Source organism: Ananas comosus, linkage group 22 (genome assembly GCF_001540865.1).
Source record: "Ananas comosus cultivar F153 linkage group 22, ASM154086v1, whole genome shotgun sequence".
Classification (NCBI taxonomy): Eukaryota; Viridiplantae; Streptophyta; class Magnoliopsida; order Poales; family Bromeliaceae; genus Ananas; species Ananas comosus.
Window position 1 is genome coordinate 7,836,214 of NC_033642.1, and position 14,606 is coordinate 7,850,819.

General features: G+C 35.4%; 1 protein-coding gene and 1 non-coding gene across 2 annotated transcripts; both read right to left on the minus strand.

Moving 5' to 3' along the window:
* TRNAA-AGC lies at positions 4,244–4,316 on the minus strand. Its single transcript has one exon. It is a non-coding gene; the product is annotated as a tRNA-Ala (tRNA).
* Positions 7,741–14,146, minus strand: LOC109727446 (probable 26S proteasome non-ATPase regulatory subunit 3). Its single transcript, XM_020257580.1, has 7 exons — positions 13,937–14,146; positions 10,355–10,492; positions 10,108–10,244; positions 9,919–9,973; positions 9,722–9,832; positions 8,767–9,006; positions 7,741–8,477 (listed from the first exon to the last, which is right to left on the minus strand). Exons 1-7 carry the CDS (start codon positions 14,039–14,041, stop codon positions 7,965–7,967), a joined length of 1,299 nt encoding a protein of 432 aa, XP_020113169.1. The 5' UTR covers positions 14,042–14,146; the 3' UTR covers positions 7,741–7,964.

Consider the following 14,606-nt stretch of genomic DNA (forward strand, 5'->3'; position numbering starts at 1 on the left):
ATATATATATATGAGTAAGACTACTATACTCTTATAAGTATAGAGCCATTTGTACTCATAAGTTGTTTTCGACGATGAAGCTTTCGAATCGACGATCCATTCTATTAAATATGATCTAGAGTATTTAAAATTTCTAAAAATTAAATTTCATAAGTTTTTGAAATTATAATAAAATCTATCAAGCGAGCATATATAAAATGAACGGTCAAAATTGAACGACGTCCTAAAAATGAATAATCTGATCTTCAATTTAAGGTCGGAGTTATTGATCTTTATTTATAGGTAGCGAATAGAATTTTTTTATAAAAAATTCAACCTATTCTAATTCTTTTACATTAAATTAATTAACAAGTATTCTATACCAGTCGTTAAAAATTGTCAATTTTGTGACATTTTGATCGTAAGGTAAATGTTGTCAAAAAATTATGAAATTTGATTTTTAGAAATTTTAATGCTCTAAATAATAATTAACGGTATGGATCGTCGATTCGGAAGCTCTATCATTGAAAACGACTTATGAGTACGAGGGCAATCGTACTAATAAGAGTATAGTAACCGAACTCATATATNCTAGCCTTTGGATCTACTCATACTTATAAATTTTACACTCTATATATATATAGAGGGCTAAATTCAGTTGTTAAAAATTTTTGGTTTTGAATCCTTTCGATCACTAGGTAAATGATATCAAAAAATCGAAAAAATTATTTTCTAGAAACTTCAAATACCCTAGATCAAGTCTAACGGAGCCGATCGTCGATTCGAAAATTTCATCATCGAAAACGGCTCAGGAGCACGGAGGCCTCCGTGCTCCTGAGAGCACAGCAACCCTACTATATATATATATATATATATATATATATATATATATATATGGCTGGGGCTACTATACTCTTATGAGTATAGGCCCCCTTCTACTCATAAATTTTTAACCATTGATTGATGGGATATGCGGTAAGGATGATGGTGATCCCCACTTAGAATGATAGTGGTGCCCTAAGGTTGAGTGAGTAGTTGGTTGAATAGTATGATCTAACGGGTGAAAATGATTAATAGAATAAATCTAAGGACTGAAAACTTATAAGTATAAGTTTACCAATACTCATAAAAGTATAGTAGCTAGACTTATATATATATATAGTGTATAGCTACTATGCTATCGGAAGCATAAAGTAGTTAGTGCTTCTGATTTTTTAACCCTTGGATCAAAGATTCTACAGTTGAGATGATAGCGGTCCTCTTAGGGTTGAGTGGTCCCCCTAGGGTTGAGTGGTCTCCACAGGTTAATAGTATTAATCCAAAGGTTAGAAATAATTAAAGAGGATGATCTAAGGGCTAAAAAATCGGAAGCACCAACAACTTTATACTGCCGATAGCATAATAGCTCTACTATATATATATATATAGAGTTGAGCTGGAATACTATCGGTAGCAAACGGGCTCCGTTGCCACCCATTTGTTTTCGATGATGGAGCCTCCAAATCGATGATCGGCACTGTTGAACATGATCTATACCACTTGAAGTATCTAGAAATCAAATTTCATACTTTTTCGATATTGTTTTCTTATCCATCAAGTGGACACAAAAATGAACGGCTGAAAATGAATATTCTTTAAAATATGATGATAGGAGTCTTGTAGTCAAGATCAAGAGTATAAATCTTGTTTTAAATAGTTTAAAGAATTTTCTAACAAAAATTCAATTGATTTGGATATCTTTACGCCGTTAAACGAGAAAACGTCTCATATCGACCATTAAAATTACAAATTTTGAAACCCTTTGATCATTGGGCAAATGATGTCGAAAAGATTTGAAATTTGATTTCTAAACACTTTAAGTGGTATAGATCATGTTCAAGGGTGTCGATCATCGATTTGAAGGCTCTATCATCGAAAACAAATGGGTGGCAACGAAGCCCGTTTGCTATCGATAGTATTCTAGCTCAACTCTATAGGATACATATATATATATATATATAATATATATATATAATATATATATATAATTGAGTCTCCTATGCTTTTAAAGTACCAAAGATTATTGGTGCTTGTAGATTTTTACAGATTGGGTTAAAGAAATAATAGCGGTTAGGAAAATATGGGCCCCCTAAGGGTTGATGGGTGGTGGTAGAATATACAAGCACATACACCTAAACTCTATATATATATATATATAATATAAGATATATATAATATATAATATATATATATATAATATATATATATATATATATGAGTGAAACTACTGATAACTCTTATCAATGCTATATGCTCAGAGCACTTAATTTTTTTTGTCTCATAAAGCTGTTTTCAGACGATGAAGCTTTCCGACATCGAGACGAATATCAAGTACAACCATATTCATTAACCTCATTCTAATTAAATATGATCTACACGGTATTTAAAATTATCTAAAAAAATTAAATTTCACTCAAGTTTTTTGAATTATAATTAAAATCTAATCAAGCGAAGCATAAGATAAAATGAACGGTCCGAAGAGGAGTCAAAATTGAACGAACGTCCAAAATGAATTAATCTGATCTTACAAAATATATAGGTCGAGTATGATCGTTTATTTATAGTAACAGAAGTAGAATTTTTTTTATAAAAAATTCAACCAACGTCCTATTCTAATGTCTTTTACATTAAGCTTAAATTTAACCAAGGTATCACTTACACCAGTCGTTAAAAATTGTCAGTTTTGTGAACATTTTGATCAGTAAGGTAATATGTGCTCAAAAAATTATGAAATTTGAATTTTAGATAAATTTTAGATGCTCTAGAGAATATAATTACAACGATAGATACGTCGATCTCGCGAAGCTAACACTCTATCATGAAAACGACTTATGATACGTAGACAGGGCAGCAACTCGTACTAAATAAGTATATCTCTAATTCTCGGTCGACCCTACTCCCGGAACGTCATATATATATATATATATATACTAATAGTATAATAGAGAGGTATATAGAGAGACACCGACGTGGCCCAGAGAGAGAGAGAGAGAGAGAGAGAGAGAGAGAGAAAGAGCAGGGCTACTGTGCTATTAGGAGTAGCAACAGCCCTTGTGCTCGCTAACTTCCTAACCATCCATCCCATTTGATGGTATTCATGATCAGAGAGAGACAGAAAAATTGATGGAAGATTTTAAAAAAAAAAAATCTAGGCACTCGCAATTTCTCATATTATACTATATATATATATATTATATATATATACTATATATATATATATATATACTATATATATATATATATATAATTGCACTCTATGACTTTTAAAGTACCAAGAATTATTGGTGGCTAGTGTAGATTTTTACGCGCATTGTTAAGAAATATGCGGTTAGGATATGATCGGGCACCCCTAGGGTTGAGATAGGTGTTGTTAAATAGTGATAAGAATCTAATGGTTGGAAATGATCTGAGTAGATCTAACGATAAAAAACTTACAAGTAATTTACCAAAGGTTTGTGATGGACAGTGAATCCATTAATTAATTATAGATAATATATATATATCATCATATATATATATATATATATATATATATAGAGAGAGAGAGAGAGAGAGAGAGAGAGAGAGAGAGAGAGAGAGAGAGTCCGGCTGGGATATTATAGATAGCACCAAGTATTTGATGCTCCCGAGTTTTCCGCCGTTAGATTTAACCCTTTGACTATTTTCGCCTGATAGATCAACAAACAGCTCACTCAATCTTAGGGGATCCACATCATCTAACCGTATATTTCTTCATCCAAAGGCCGAAAACCTAATAGTACCAACAACTTGGTGCTATTGATAACATTCCAGCCTAGTTCTATATACAGGCCAGTGTTATTTTACTCTTATGAGTATAGACTCTTTCGTACTCATAAATTTTCGTTCGTTGGATGAAGGGATAGCAGTTAGGATGATAGTGGTCATCTAGGATTGAGTGGATGGTTGGTCGAATAGTATGATGTAACAGATGAAAATGATTAAAGAGATAGATCTAACGGTGGAAAACTTATGAGTACAAAATGGATTATACTTGTAAGAATATAGTAGCCAGACTCTCTCTTTATATATATATATATATATATATAGTTCTATATATGTATATATATATTAGCTATTTAATTAATATTATTCCACCTAACCCTACTAAGTACTAACTAAGTATTCAATAGATAAAATTAAAGTTGATAATAAATACTGTTAACCTACCAAAAATATTCTTTTAAAACAATAAAAAAAAAAAATATGGAGATGCGGGGTATCGATCCCCGTACCTCTCGCATGCTAAGCGAGCGCTCTACCATCTGAGCTACATCCCCATTTGATCAAAGTTCCAAATTATAAAATTATATATTGTACTATTTAATTTAATTAAGATTACCAAGCTAACAAATTACAAAAGATCTGGAAACAATTGAAGCTTAAAGCAAATGCAGCTACCTAAGCACCAAATTAATTTCATAATAATTTGTTTAATGCTTCTTTCATTTCTCTGTGGGCTTGTTTTTCTCGAATCTTTATTCGAATTCTCCTCTGTTTTCTTAATTAAGAAGATAATTTTGGAATGTTTGTTTTGTTTTCTTCTTTTGTGTCTAGGATACAAAACTGGACTAAGCAACAAGAAATTATTGACCAGACGAGATCTGCCTTTCATTCTATCTGCATGTTCCGAACTATCTACTTTATGCGATTGATGTTGCAACCGATGTTTCTCGTTACTTACGATAATTATAATTTGACCCATAAATCTTAAATTACCATATCCTCGCCAATTACACTAATTATACAATTGAAGTTTTCTATGTTAGCATGTCGATTAAAGTTGTAGAATTTGTAACAAATAGCGCGCATTACTCATAAAACAAAAATACAAATAAAGGAATAATATTTGAGATAATTTTGAAGATGAGAATAAGTGCTTGTATTTAACCAAAATAGTTCATTGTTAAACCAATGAAACTTCTAAAATGCGCATTTATTACCATTATTGTACTCTAAATTCCAAACACCATTTTTAAATCATAAACCATATTATTACACTTAACCTTAATCTCTAAACTCCTCTACATATGCATTTCAACACATCACCAGTAATATTATAGAATACAAATTTTGGAGTACATCAAATATTTCTCTTCGAATGTATCTCCCACACGAAAGGCAAAGGTATAGACGTGGTGGGACCACTCTCCTCAATAATAACTTAACAAGAAACCCATAAAATAGCTTGTGTCTTTTCCTCATCTTGTAGATATATATCCCATCCAGGAATAAGATCATATCCATGATATCTATTTCTACATTTATATCCCTAGCTCATAGATATAAAACTATGGGTTAATTGCATACAGGTTCCCGCAAAGATAGTAAATTGCAAATATATTTCTGTAAAGTTTAACTTCCATAAGTTATTTCTAAAAAAGTTCTAATATTTTCAGATATGTCCCTCTGATTTATTACCGTTAGAAAACCGTTAGAAAACTATTTGTATTTCTAATTTTGTCATCACAAATATGTCCCTTCAAAAATTATAATAGTATAATGTAAGATGGGTAGAAATGTCAAAAATTAATCAGGATAAAGTATTTAACCTATGGTTAACTAAACTTTTTTAACGGATTCTAACGGCAGGAATATATCTGAAAATATTAGAACTTTTATAGTAATAACTAGACCTGGCAATCTCGACCCATACCCGCGGGTGTCCGCGGATTACCCGTAAATTTGCGGGTATGGGTACCAACTTTTTCAACCCAAAAAATTACGGGTAAAACGGGTGGGTAACCATTAAGCTGTGGATATTTTGGGTAACCCACGGGTACCCACGGGTACCCGCACATATATTTTTTTAATTACAAAATATATTTTCTTAATTAAAATATATATTTTTTTATTTATCCATTCTACAAATTTTAATTATAATTTCTTATCACGACTTTTATATTACGAAATTTTTAAGCTCTAAGACTTTAAATAATTTTACTGTATGTTATGATATTTTAAATAATGAGTTATGTCATATTTTTAAAATTTACATATATGTATTTTGTATTTAAAAAATATAAGAGAAAAAAAGAAAAAAAAAATTGCCGGTAACCCTGATACCCACCCGCCCACCCGCGGATGGGTACGGGTAATGATGTTGGCTAACCAAAAATTTGCGGGTAAATTTTATCCATACCCAAGTAACCCACGGGTACAATGACCCGCCCGCGGGTTACCCAACCGACCTGTTTGCCAGGTCTAGTAATAATTTATAAAAATTGAACTTTACAGAAATATATCTGTAATTCACTATATTTACAAGATCTGTATGCAATTAACCCAAAACCTATAATGTAGAGTCAACTCGCTCGCTCGTGTGCATGATTTGGAGGGGAATGGGTTAAAAAAATATATATATTGTTGGAGTCAGGAGCTCTTATTAGAAGAAAACAAAAGTGGAGCGTGGGAATGTCAACGAGCACGGATAGGTAGTCAAAAAATTTTTGGAATTTAAATTCGAATGAGGTAGATTTATATGATGCTTTAAAATATAATAAAAAACTAATTATTTCGAATTTAGATATTTTTGGTTTGAATTTGAATTCGGATTTGATTCGGATTTGATTGCTGGGTTCGAATTTTTAGGAGAGTTTGCAACCAAACAGCCTAGACCCCTAGAGGGTATAATAAGTACAATTGCTCTTCAATATTTTGAAAGGTCAAAGTCAACTATGCAATGAGTAGAAAGATTAGTTTGCTTTGTACTAGCGGTTGTTTCGTACGGAAGCTCGTGTTCGAATTGAAATGAGCTCGAAATCGAATCGGTCGCTTAATAAACGAGCTGAATACGAGCTGAATTTTTCTGCTCGTTTAATAAATGAGCCGACACGAGTTGGGGACAACTCGCTCATGTTCGGCTCGATACCCACTCGAAAACATATATTTTATATTTATATTTATATATATAATTAATTTTTAGCTTAACATAAATATAAAGTCCAACTCAATTATAAAAAGATCATTTGTATGTAAAGTTTCAACTATTAGATCAAAGTCAAATGTATAGGATTTTATAAATTTATTTTCTATATGTATTCTTCATAATTTTTTTAACTTATTGTTCAGGAACCAGCTCGTGTTCACAAGCTGAATTTTTCGACTCGGTGATGCTTTAATGAGATAGTTCGTATTCGGCTCGTTTCATACTTTAAAGAGCCAGCTCGTATTCAGCTCATTATATGAATCAAGCCGAACGCGAGCTAGCCTCGTTGACACCCCTGCTTGACATATAGGAGATCGTCACGGTTGTGCATGGTACACAAGGCAATTTTTGTTGAGCATTTTTATACAATTTATATACAAAGAGAGACCTTAATGTTGTGGATCAGCCCAAGATAGTAAAAACTAGACAACCCATGTGATGCATTAAAGAAATTTTGGTTTTGTGGAAACATTATAGGGATCTATAATTGTGGAGTTCCCTCAAAGGTAACTGGAGCTCTCAAACTAAAACAAATTGTTGATTTAATTTACCGTACTAATTAAATAACCAGTCCTTATCGACAAAATACTACACTTCCAACCACATCACAATTAAATGCAAATACACTATACTATAACAAGGGAGGGGGACATTTCGAATATTTAGCTAATTATTTGGCAAGCTTCAGAATACTAGGTTTCAATGATTCATGCAGCAAAGAGCTGAAACGCTTGTTCACTCCTTTTGTTCGCAATCACACGTCAAACACCATAAGATTCCGTATTCAAGCTGCAACTTAACTACTGCAACACAATCGAAAAGCGAACCGCTAGCGACTCCACCAATATGAATTCAAGCATAAATGTAAGCCGAAATACATAAAATGTTGTGTCAAAACATTTTGTTTTTGATTTAAAACAACAGTCGATAGAAAATTCTGCAACTCCCAACTGCGGAGATCAGAAAAGTTTCTCAGAAAGTAGAGGGCACAGAAGCCAGCTTAGAAATCGTCGTCATCCTCCTCGGCAATATGCTTCGCGAGCTCCTGCTCCTGCTGCTGCCTCTCCCTCCTCTTCTCCGCCGTCTCCTTCTCCTTGTGCGAATTAGGAGGAAACCTGAGGGCCCGCACCGCTTCGTTATGCATATTAAGGCAGAAGGCGATTCTAGAGTTGAAAGCGATTTGGGGTTCGTTGGTCGAGTAAACATCGCCAGTCTCCTTTGACACCATCCAGCCGTTCGCGTGATCGATGGTGGCATCAATCGCGCCGTCACGGATGGCCTTGGCTACGATGCTCTCGGCATCGGCAACAGGATTTTCAGAGTTCAGGCTCAGCTTCTTCGCCACGTCAGGAAGGGAGATGCGGGAGTAAGAGATGCTGATGTTGCGGAGACCGGTTCGGATCACGTTGTGCCGAAGCCTCACGATTAGGTTGTGGGTCCGGTCCGAGCTGAAAGTGCTTGCAAATTTGTCCGCAACAGTCCTGAACAGCTCCAAGTCACCCACGCGAACAGCCTAAACAGGTTAAGTAAATGGTGAAAACTTGAAATAAGCTTTGATTAAATTTCCGTGTTTCTTTTGCTCTTCTAGTTTGTACACATATATACCCCTAGCAAATGTGGGAAATTACGTAAATATCCTTGCAAAGTTGGTATTCACGTGCATGTATGAACACACATAAAAAAAGATATTCAGGGCCACATATATAAATGCCAACTTTACAGGAGCATTATGTAAATTGACATGTTTGCAAGAACATACATGCAAAAGGCAATTTATTGCGAGTAAGAAGAAACATCCTTACATTTGTAAGCTCAAAATAGGGTCTCAAAGCCTTTTTCATGCCTTTCTGCATGAAAACAGTTCTCTCCGGAATTTCTCCGAGAAGTAGACGGACAATAACAGCCCATTTGTTGCACTGGATAAGGAAGCCTCGGGCAGTGGAAGGTGCCTTTCTAGCAGCTTGCAATAGGCTCTCTTTTGCATCAGTGTATTCCAACTGAATGGTCCTGATCTTTCCCAAGTAGAACAAGTAGCGGCAGAACTGGATGAAATTTCAAGACAAGTACACTTCATCAAAATTGAAACTTCTAAGATATATATAGCAAAATCTGAATTTTCATTTATGTCCCTCGAAAGCTTCCTTATATATGTGTGTGTAGAGCTACACTGTGCTTTCAGAAGTATAAAGGAGTCGGTGCTTTTGACTTTTTAGCCCTTGGATTAAGGACTATAGGGTTGGAATGATAGTGGTCCCCTAGGGGAGTAATATTAATCCAAATCTAGAAATGGTCAAGAAGGTTGATCCAAAGGTTAAAAAATTGAAAACACCAACTCCTTTATACTTCCGAAATTACCATAGTCGAACTATATATATATATATATATATATATATATATATATATATATATATATCCTTTCTACAAAAATGAACATCCCCAACCCCCAAAGAGTTGGTTGGCTTCTTATCGCAGGATTACTTCTGTAAGTGATCATATGTTTGATGAGAATATAAAACATTCAGATTTTACATGGTTATGTAACTGAATTGATGATTTTGCAGGGATACATAAGTAAAAGCCCCAAAACTCTATTGCCAAAAATATGCAACCAGAAAGAGAGATGGTTGGTGAATGGAGATAGAAATCGTTCCTTTCGCAGAAATTGGCATCTTAGCTCCAAGAGCAAGTAGAATTTGCTCCACAATACAAGGAAACTAATAATGGGACATAAATAAAGTGGGTGGGAATGAAATGTGCCTGTTGATTGGAGTGCGCCTCAAAACGTGGTGCTTTTGACCTGAGCTTCTCTGCCTGATCATATAAGTTGTAATGGAGATAATTGCGAAGTAGGAGATTGAGAAGCGTTTCCTGCATTAACAACAAACTCAGCATGTTTTAACAAAGGCAGACATTTCGGAGACATTACTAAGGTAAGAATTTGTTAACAAATAAACCTGGCCGAGCTCATCGCGACGTAATGTGGCCATCCTGTGCAGTGCAAGGAGATTCCTGACAAGGGTAGGTTTTCATGTGTTAGAAAAATTAAAGCAATCCAATAAAGAGAAAATAAATGTCAAAAACAATGAAAGCTATTTCTTGGACACTTTTGTGATTAGGGTATATTAAAAAGAATGAAAACTCACCCACGAATTTCAGCAAGACTGTTTGTAAGTTCATAGCTGTAAGAATAATAGAAATAGAGCCTGGAGGCCAAAACATCAACTGTTCTCCTGTTAATGTTCTTAAGGCGAGCAATGCTTGCCGAGGCACAAGCTTTAGCCTGAGAGGGGGGGAAAAAAGTAGGAAGTGATTTTGCTTTCTTTTTTATTTCTGCCTGTGTTTGTATTTATTTTACAATGTTCAAAAAGCATGTTACAAGCAATAACTAACCTCATTGTATTTCTTCTGATCGATTAGAAATATCAGCACAAGCAAGTAGCAGTAGATCTCTAGCTCTGGCAGGGGATGCTTAGCAGGAACTTGAGCTGCTGAAGTCGCTGTATCAACATCCATTTCATGCTCGTCTTCCTAAGAATCAAGATTCAACAGGTAAAAGAGAGCGTGTTACTTCTATAAGAATGTCCTAGACTCTACAGAACCTTAGTAAAGGTAAATTCAACAAATAATTGATTTTTTAAAAAAATCACCAGATGCATTTCTTGCATCTCAAACTAGAAATACAACTGTTCATTTAATATTCATGTAGGTGGCAAGGATGTGATAAGAACAACACATAAATTCGATAGCAGTTAGCAATTGACTTTCAAGTAACTATGCGAAGAAAGGAAGCTAAATCTGGAGAAATTTTGAAACCATACGGCAAGAGGAAGTTAGCAAAGTATAGCTCCCTTCACATATAATACAGCAGTCATTACTAGGTGATACTAAGCTCTATACTTTATCTAAACAGGCGTTCTGTTGAAGAATGTGAGAACCCAACAATATTCCAGTACAGATAAGAGAAACTTGGCAAGAATCTGTACATAAAATACGCAGTGCACATGGAAAAGCAATTAGGAACATGAAATATAACAGACAAAACCAACTTATGAGACAAGAACCATAGCAAACAAGATTGTAATGTTGCATTTATGCAGTACGAGTTCATATGTGAATCAAATCCAACACATTCAATAATCACAGATTGAATTTCAAGCATTTGCTAGGGAGTTATTGCACGTTATATGACTCGATTGCTAAACCTAGAGCTCATCTCTAGCCTAAAATAGGCAAACTAAACTCTCGATGATGGTGTTGGCTATGTGATGAAGCTGAATCATGTATGACTGAATCATTAAATTAAACTTTCTTCCATGTTAACTAAACCATATAAGTAACATCCATCAGGCCTCTAGGAAATTACTGCTTCAGAATGAGCTTCACCAGGTGCTCTTCTGTCGTATGACCCAATGGCTCATATGCAACCTGTGGCGCACATCTCCCAGATACTTAATAGTGAGCCATATTGGTTTCGAACTTGACTTCATGTCAAGTATGGGTGGCGGCAAGCTTTACAGGAGTTAAAGTTGAAGCAATCATTAAAAGAATTAACAAGAAGAACAGATTTGTTTTTTGTTTAGGTTTTTTTTCTTCCCCTAATCTCTCCCCTAAACTTCCATAAACCACAGCAAGCCAATGTGTTTGGAAGCAGCTTTTCTTATTTCATCCAAGGGCGAAGACTAATCAAAATAGTCTAGTCTCCTAATTAACCCATATATTGAAATAGGAACAATCACGATCTTGTACTGCTGTCATAGGCATTATAAGGAAACCTTTTCACAACATACTAAATGCCGAAATCTAGGTACCACCACTGTCCAATAGTAGATGACAACAGGTCAGAACCCAGGGTGTGAATATTACATTAGAGCAAGCTCCACACAGCATGAGCATAACCCAACCAACTTAAACCACGTTTGGCCAGTTTGCCTGATCTAAATTCCAATCTAACATTTCATGTTGAGTAAAATAATTGGCTTAGTTGAGCAAATCACAATCCTAAATTAAAGTTAGTTTTAAGCCTCATTAATCAACTCAGGTCAAATCAATGGATTGAGCACAATTTCTGGGGCTAACACTTCTGATTGGAGCCCTTCATTGGACAGAGAGAAAATCTAACTATATGCCATGAGGATTCAATTTTAAGCACACTTGACCAACTAACTCTGGACTAATGAACATTTAGAACCTTCCCTTCCATGGTGTAATCAAATTCAAGTGGAGGATTACTACAACACCAAATAAAAGGCCAATCTATCAAAGCGATACAATTATTTGGCAATAAATTCCATGTCCACATCTAATGTGCCAATCATTTGTTTGGCAACTCAATCACCTACGCAAAGTAGAAAAGAAGAGACTACCATTGACAATCACAAAGCCAGTTGTAGAAATCTAACTCAAACGAATTCAAGCAGATAAAAGTTCTCGAACTACGCAAAAGGTTACAACTTATAGCATGATACATATTGTAAAATACAAAGGAGCACGCTAACTTCATTGGCTTAAAAAACTTTCTATTGACCAAATTCATTTCCATCAACAAATAGATACCAGAGTAATGCCAATACCCTGATTAATCGCAAGTATTTGTATAAGAAATATAATTCAAAGTATTCAAGTCCATTAAAAGGTGTATTCGCTACGAACAATAAAATTTGTTTAGTGTCGTATTAAGGAACAAACAGAGCACACCCGGTAAAAAAAGGTGAGGAAAGCATTTTTAGAATGCCAACTTCTCATTCCACTTTCAGAACAACTTTTTCCAAGCTAATATCTAGAAAAATGTGAAGTCGGCATGCCATTATAATGCAGGAAAAAGAGGCATTTGAAGCTTTGAAAGCTTGAAATACTAATATATCGAAAACTTCCAACATAACTTTGCATCAGACAGGATCATATGAACCACCCAAAGGGAAGCATACCATGATAATTTCACACACAAAATAAACAAGTTACTTTCCCAAGTATCAAGAAAATAATGTAGCGGAGAATTATATATGTGAGATTTGGAAAACAAAAGCAAACTTTCATTTGATGTAATGTTTACTTGCTTGTCAAATTATCAGACAATAGATTCTTTCTAAACAATCTAATTGCGTACAAGCATGAGGCACAGGATAAGCCACAAGCGGATCACAGCCAAACTTATCTACTACAAGTACAAGACACTGTTAACAACATGCATTACATCTGGACCTGCTTCATCCCATTATAACTTATATTCAACTGGTAAAATACGTAAAACATAAATTTACAAAGACCTGAAGAAATATATTCACATTTGAGTTCAACTCAACCTCCCATAAATGCAAGCTCAACAGAACATAATCTGACCTAATCTACCAAGCAGACTAGACCCTTATTAAGTTTCTCTCATACCTAATTGATCCATCCTCAAAAGTTGCCCCTTTAGGAGAAGACTAATCTAGTTTTTTCCAATGCTTAATCTACCCATCCTACACACTACTTCACAGAAGTTTGTCCCATTAGGAGAAGACTAATCTTCATCACCAGAGCCTCATCCTTATCTTGTCTTTAGTTCGTGAAGAATCTGAAGATCCTTCTTCCTAACACATACCTATCAGGAGGAAGGAGGACGACCGAAGTCTGTGACACTTCAAGAGACCAAAGCTTGCCTGCTTTGCTAGTCAAATCTACATTAACCAGTTTCTGCAGTAAAAATGTTATCTGATTTCCACACAGTATTCTTTTATATTTGGTTCATTGATGATGCATAGCTAAAAAGCTGATACTTTTCTGAAAATATAGCTTTTACACTCCAAGTTCACCCTTAACCTACTACTATTCCAGTAATTATATAACCAGAACACAGCTGGAAACTTACAAACCATTCTAACCTACTTGTGCTCGAATCAAGCAGGAAACAAACGACAATCACGAGCATCCGGAGCACGACATCACTCAAAATTAACCCAAAAGGAGAGGAGAGACCGATGATTACGCGCAAACCTTGGGGACATAAGAGGAGAGCCGCGTGTGCGCGTCGGATCCAGGGGGGAGGGCGACGGCGAGGAAGGAGGAGACCACGGGAGCCCTGAGCTTGCGGCGGAGCATGATCGTGAGGCGCACGGCGCGCACGATCCGCCGCACCTCCTTGGCATACGCCCCCGTCTCGATCAGCGACGCGATCTCCTTGAGATCTACAAGCACATCGAGCACCCGAATCAGAGGAATGAGGAGATCGAAATCCACGCGAACAAGTAATAGATCGGAAGCTAGGGTTTCGAGGGGGGGGTGAGAATATCATCATTGCTTGGGGGATGGAGAAGAACAGCTTAATTGGCCGGGCCTAGTTTCCATTTTGGGCTAAGAGCCCAATATATTGTTGGCCCCTTTTGTAATTATTGGGTTTTTTGGAGAGATAGGTAGCACGCTACCCGCTTCATTTATTTCATTTAGAAATAAACTTAGCTGTAAATGTGAATCAACTTCGTTTATTTCATTTTACACGTTTTTATTTGAGTGATTTGGAGGAGATATTTTGAAAAGGTGCTTAGTTCGCTTACGGTCCTTCCTAGTGCTAGGGATGTTAATGGGCACGGATATCCGAAGTTTTATCCGAATTCGATTCCGAACAGAGCGAATTTATACAATGCTAAGTGGATATAATTTCATATAT